Source organism: Homarus americanus, unplaced genomic scaffold, assembly GCF_018991925.1.
Source record: "Homarus americanus isolate GMGI-L3 unplaced genomic scaffold, GMGI_Hamer_2.0 scaffold30683, whole genome shotgun sequence".
NCBI lineage: Eukaryota > Metazoa > Arthropoda > Malacostraca > Decapoda > Nephropidae > Homarus > Homarus americanus.
Genome location: NW_024720278.1, coordinates 22,290 through 28,837, shown reverse-complemented (window position 1 = coordinate 28,837; position 6,548 = coordinate 22,290). Strand labels below are relative to the sequence as shown.

The 6,548-nt window shown below is 42.1% G+C and overlaps 1 protein-coding gene across 1 annotated transcript; it reads right to left on the bottom strand.

Moving 5' to 3' along the window:
• Positions 1-460: 460 nt before the first annotated feature.
• On the bottom strand, positions 461-5,993 carry LOC121860473. The gene is made up of 3 exons (XM_042357629.1): positions 5,944-5,993; positions 1,603-1,755; positions 461-1,062 (listed from the first exon to the last, which is right to left on the bottom strand). Exons 1-3 carry the CDS (start codon positions 5,947-5,949, stop codon positions 631-633), a joined length of 591 nt encoding a protein of 196 aa, XP_042213563.1. The 5' UTR covers positions 5,950-5,993; the 3' UTR covers positions 461-630.
• Positions 5,994-6,548: the final 555 nt, after the last annotated feature.

Below are 6,548 nucleotides of genomic sequence, written 5' to 3'. Positions count from 1 at the left end.
GGTTAGGTTTGGTTTAAGTTAGGTTGGTTTGGGTTAGGTTTGGTTTAGGTTAGGTTTGGTTTAGGTTAGGTTTGGTTTAAGTTAGGTTGGTTTGGGTTAGGTTTGGTTTAGGTTAGGTTTGGTTTAAGTTAGGTTGGTTTGGGTTAGGTTTGGTTTAGGTTAGGTTTGGTTTAAGTTAGGTTTGGTTTAGGTTAGGTTTGGTTTTTGTTCGGTATGGTTAATGTTAAGTTAGTTTAGGTTTGGTTTGGTTTAGGTTAGGTTATTAAGAAAATTATAAAAACTCTTCTTTTTATTAAATATCTCTAACCTTTTATAAAGATAATCTATAACAAGTTAATTAAAATGAATTACAAAAATAATATCACTAATTATCTGAAATACGAGTTTTAACTGAAGCTGAGAGAGAGAGAGAGAGAGAGAGAGAGAGAGAGAGAGAGAGGAGAGAGAAGTGATGATGGTACTAGCGATCGTGGTAGAGAGAGAGAGAGAGAGAGAGAGAGAGAGAGAGAGAGAGAGAGAGTCGTTACATCTCGTGACTTTATTAATCCACAAACACCTACAACTCACCACCACAAGGGAGGAGAAGTTATAGACCTATAAACTAACAACCAACATCTGTTTTGTATGTGTTTAATGACCATAACCAGGGCATATGGTACTAACAATCGTTGTATATTCGACCACATGTTCAATATGGGGTATCAAATTCGGTACAACCACAGTAGAATACACAACTTGGATTGCTGTCTCATAACTCGGTAATACAACAGCAGAAGTTACAGTATCGTATATAACAACATTTTCTACAACTTCTTCAATCTCGTGACGAATTACAGGTTTCGGAATGACCTTCTTAGCCTTCACTACTACCGGCCTGTAAAGTGTAACTCTCTCTACTTCATAATCCGTAACTACTCTGACTTGAGGAATGACCACGGTTGTAGTAACTATTTCAGGGTAATAGTTAGTTGACAGTACATCTTGGACGACTCTTTCAACGTGGGTTAGGTGAAGTGGCTGCTTGGCAATTACTTTTTTGTAGATCTTGTGTCGTACCGGAACCTGAAACATAAGGAGTTGGTGTTATCGTCTGTGAGAGAGAGAGAGAGAGACAGAGAGAGAGAGAGAGAGAGAGAGAGAGAGAGAGAGAGAGAGAGAGAGACCAACGCAGAAACAGATGGAATAACACGGAGACAAGAAGACAGACAGACAGACACACAGACAGACAGACATACAGACATACAGACAGACACACACAGGCTAGATAGGACACACACACACAGACACACAGACATACAGACACACACAGACAGACAGACAGACACACACACACACACAGACAGACAGACACACAGACAGACAGACAGACACACAGACAGACAGACACAGACACACACAAGAGACAGACACACAGAGACAGGACAGACACACAGACAGACACACAGACAGACAGACAAACAGACAGACAGACACACACACACAGACAGACACACAGACAGACACACAGACATACAGACACACACACAGACACACACACACAGACAGACACACAGACACACAGACAGACATACAGACACACACACAGACAGACAGACATCTTACCTCTTGCACCACCTGGTCGTAATTAGTCACCACCACAACATTGGGATAACAAGGTGATGGGTAGTGACCGTAACCACCATGATGACCTATACTTCTGTCACTGTTAGCCACACCCACTAGCAACGTCACCATCAACGCCGCTACACACCACATCTGTAGAGAGAGAGTGTGGTTATGGTGTGGTTATGGTGTGGTAGGTGAGGTTAGGTTAGGTTAGGTTAGGTTAGTATTTAGTCGCGTAGGTTATGGTAGGTTAGCATTTAGTAGCGTAGGTTATGGTGGGTTTGGTTAGGTTATGGTAGGTTAGGTTAGGTTATGGTGTGGTAGGTGAGGTTAGGTTAGGTTATGTTAGGTTAGGTTAGTATTTAGTAGCGTAGGTTATGGTAGGTTTGCTTAGGTTATGGTAGTTGGGGTTAGGTAGGTGAGGTTAGGTTTTGGTTAGGGTTATTTTAGGTTAGCATTTAGTAGCGTAGGTTATTGGGGTTTGGTTAGGCGGCGGTGGGTTAGGTTAGTTATGGGTAGCGTAGGCGATAGGGGATATTAGGTTATGTGGATTTGGGGAGAAGTTCCCTAGTTGTAATGTAATGGGTGACACTAATTTATTTGAACAGTAATTAAAACTCTACTACTAATAATGCTGCAACTACTACTACTACTACTACTACTACTACTACTACTACTACTTTTTTTTTTTTAAACGTGGCCTCCAGCCTCCCCCAATAGCCACACCTTCGCCACCATTTATTTACCTTAATATTAAATATCCTAATACATAAGCAACTATCCTATCTGTGTTAAATTAGTTGAGCCGCAGATCGATGCGGCATTCGGTGACTGTAGCCTCATAGTCGATATCTGCAGCAGTTGACGGAGTAGGGGCAGAAGCTCTCGTTCCCCTGAGGCAGAGCAAAGCCGACCGAAGGAGAGAGAAGGACAGTCGACATCTCATCCAGGCTGTGACATAACTTCTGGGCTGCTGCTTCTGTTCGGAGATCAGCTCCGCGAGTCTGGCGTAGAAACATCTTGCGCTTGGGCCCATCCCACCAGAGGTTGTGAACACTAGCGGAGTGAAGCTGCCTTGATCGACATTTTGAATTCTCTCCCCATATGCCCTTCTCTTGTCGTTCTCGTTCCTCCTATGTGCAGCATCGAGAGCTAGGTTACGGTGACAAACGGCCATGGGATCAAAAATCCTGATGTCGAAGAAGGCTCGCTGTCCCCGCGTCCAGAATCCTCGAGCACTGACGTCCACACGGGCTTCGTTAGATGTGTTTGAAGTCCTGTGTTGGAGGATCTCGCCATCCAGTGGAAGGAGGGTCGGTTCTACCATGACGTCCCGGCAGGTTTCCTTCAACATATTTGCTGTGAGATCCCTTACCTCGTCATGCCTCATGCATATGAAGCCCCCCTTCTTGCAAACCATGGCGTGATCGCCATCATAGGAATAGCCACACACGCATTGGGAGGGCAAACCATCTACTGGCCAACCGTACCTTAGAGCAATGGCATCTGTAAATTCTTGTTTGTTAAGGCTGAAACCATTTGCCCTTATCGGTAACGTAGTTAACCAGTTCGAGGCGCCCACCTCCTGCGCTATAGCTACTTTTTTTGTCAGATTTTCTGGAACCTGCAGCAATAGTTGCTGCAACATGTCATTTTGGCAGTGCTGCCGATCTGTTGTAATGGATCTACGGATCTTATTAACTTCGCTGGTGTCCACTTCCCCTGTTGCATTCTGGGCTATTATGTGGTCAGTGAGGGCTGCCGTGAGCTTAAGTGAATTTTGATGTTCAGAGTCAGCAATCTCCTCTGGAATAGTTAGTCCCATCCCTACTACTACTACTACTACTACTACTACTACTACTACTACTACTACTACTACTACTACTACTACTACTACTACTACTACTACTACTACTACTACTACTACCACTACTACTACTACTACTACTACTACTAATAATAATAATAATGATGATAATAACAATGATAATAATAATAAAACAGTAACAATATCTCTACTTCACATAAAATGAGGAAATTAAATGGTGTTATTATTATTATCAAATATATAATGTTCTCACATCAAGTTAGGAGGAAAACTTAACGTAGGAACCTTTGAGAATCCATCTTTGTGTGGTAGCTTAAGTGAGTCAGTTAGATACGTTCTCACATCACCAGTTAGGAGGAAAACTTAACGTAGGAACCTTTGAGAATCCATCTTTGTGTGGTAGCTTAAGTGAGTCAGTTAGATACGTTCTCACATCACCAGTTAGGAGGAAAACTTAACGCAGGAACCTGTGAGAATCCATCTTTGTGTGGTAGCTATGAGTCAAGGTTAGATACGTTTCTCACATCACCAGTTAGGAGGAAAACTTAACGTAGAAACCTTTGAGAATCCATCTTTGTGTGGTAGCTTAAGTGAGTCAGTTAGATACGTTCTCACATCACCAGTTAGGAGGAAAACTTAACGTAGGAACCTTTGAGAATCCATCTTTGTGTGGTAGCTTAAGTGAGTCAGTTAGATACGTTCTCACATCACCAGTTAGGAGTAAAACTTAACGTAGGAACCTTTGAGAATCCATCTTTGTGTGGTAGCTTAAGTGAGTCAGTTAGATACGTTCTCACATCACCAGTTAGGAGGAAAACTTAACGTAGGAACCTTTGAGAATCCATCTTTGTGTGGTAGCTTAAGTGAGTCAGTTAGATACGTTCTCACATCACCAGTTAGGAGGAAAACTTAACGTAGGAACCTTTGAGAATCCATCTTTGTGTGGTAGCTTAAGTGAGTTAGTTAGATACGTTCTCACATCACCAGTTAGGAGGAAAACTTAACATAGGAACCTTTGAGAATCCATCTTTGTGTGGTAGCTTAAGTGAGTCAGTTAGATACGTTCTCACATCACCAGTTAGGAGGAAAACTTAACGTAGGAACCTTTGAGAATCCATCTTTGTGTGGTAGCTTAAGTGAGACAGTTAGATACGTTCTCACATCACCAGTTAAGAGGAAAACTTAACGTAGGAACCTTTGAGAATCCATCTTTGTGTGGTAGCTTAAGTGAGTCAGTTAGATACGTTCTCACATCACCAGTTAGGAGGAAAACTTAACGTAGGAACCTTTGAGAATCCATCTTTGTGTGGTAGCTTAAGTGAGTCAGTTAGATACGTTCTCACATCACCAGTTAGGAGGAAAACTTAACGTAGGAACCTTTGAGAATCCATCTTTGTGTGGTAGCTTAAGTGAGACAGTTAGATACGTTCTCACATCACCAGTTAGGAGGAAAACTTAACGTAGGAACCTTTGAGAATCCATCTTTGTGTGGTAGCTTAAGTGAGTCAGTTAGATACGTTCTCACATCACCAGTTAGGAGGAAAACTTAACGTAGGAACCTTTGAGAATCCATCTTTGTGTGGTAGCTTAAGTGAGTCAGTTAGATACGTTCTCACATCACCAGTTAGGAGGAAAACTTAACGTAGGAACCTTTGAGAATCCATCTTTGTGTGGTAGCTTAAGTGAGTCAGTTAGATACGTTCTCACATCACCAGTTAGGAGTAAAACTTAACGTAGGAACCTTTGAGAATCCATCTTTGTGTGGTAGCTTAAGTGAGTCAGTTAGATACGTTCTCACATCACCAGTTAGGAGAAAACTTAACGTAAAGACCTTTTGAGAATCCTTCTTTGTGTAGTAGCTTAAATTGAGTCAGTTAGATACGTTCTCACATCAGTTAAGGAGAAAACTTAACATGGAACCTTTGAGAATCCATCTTTGTGCTTGATATGGCTTAAGTGAGTCAGTTAGATACGTTCTCATCACCAGTTAGGAGAAAACTTAGCAATAGGGAACCTTACGAGAATCCATCTTTGTGTGAGCTAAGTGAGTCAGTTAGATGCACGTTCTCACATCACCAGTTAAGAAAACTTTAGCAATGGAGCAACTGAGAATCCATCTTTGTGTGGTAGCTTAAGTGAGTCAGTTAGATACGTTCTCTTATCACCAGTTAGGAGGAAAACTTAACGTAGGAACCTTTAAGAATCCATCTTTGTGTGGTAGTTTAAGTGAGTCAGTTAGATACAGTCTGACCCAACCTAACATATTACAAACAGATCAGCTGACTTGATGGAAATGTTTACGTTTTGCCATTTAAATTTTCCCGCCAATTTCTTTGTTATTAAAGTTATTCATGTAATTATTGTTTGTTTTAATATTCTTATAAATAATGAAGAGAGAGTGAGAGAGAAAGAAAGAAAGAAGGAAAGAAAGAAAAAAAAAAAAAAAAAAAAAAAAAAAAGAGAGAGATCAGAGAAAATAAAAAACAGTTCAAGAGCAACACTAGACTTACCTTCATATGTTGTCAGCACGGCGTCCAGCAGGTGACTGTGGTGGGGGACCCAGACCCCGTATATATATACCGTGGGATGACGGCAACCAGTTTTTTGTATAGAGAATGGTGTGTGTGTGTGTGTGTGTGTGTGTGTGTGTGTGTGTTGAGTTCAGTGTGTGTGTGTCGGGTTCATGTGTGTGTGTGTGTGTGTGTGTCGGTTCATGTGTGTGTGTGTGTGTCGGGTTCAGTGTGTGTGTGTGTGTGTGTCGGTTCAGTGTGTGTGTGTGTGTGTGTGTATCGGGTTCAGTGTGTGTGTGTGGTTCAGTGTGTGTGTGTGTGTGTGTGTGTGTGTGTGTGTTTGTTTGTGTGTGTGTTGGGTTCAGTGTGTGTGTGTGTGTGTGTGTGTGTGTGTGTGTGTGTGACGGGTTTAGTGTGTGTGTGTGTGTGTGTCGGGTTCAGTGTGTGTGTGTTGAGTTCATGTGTGTGTGTGTGTGGTTCAGTGTGTGTGTGTATGTATGCGTGTATCTGTGTGTGTGTGTGTGGTGTAATGGTCAGCATGCTCGCCTCGCAAGCGAGCGGACCCGGGTTCGATCCCCGCAGGGTGAAACTATGGCCAAGTTTCT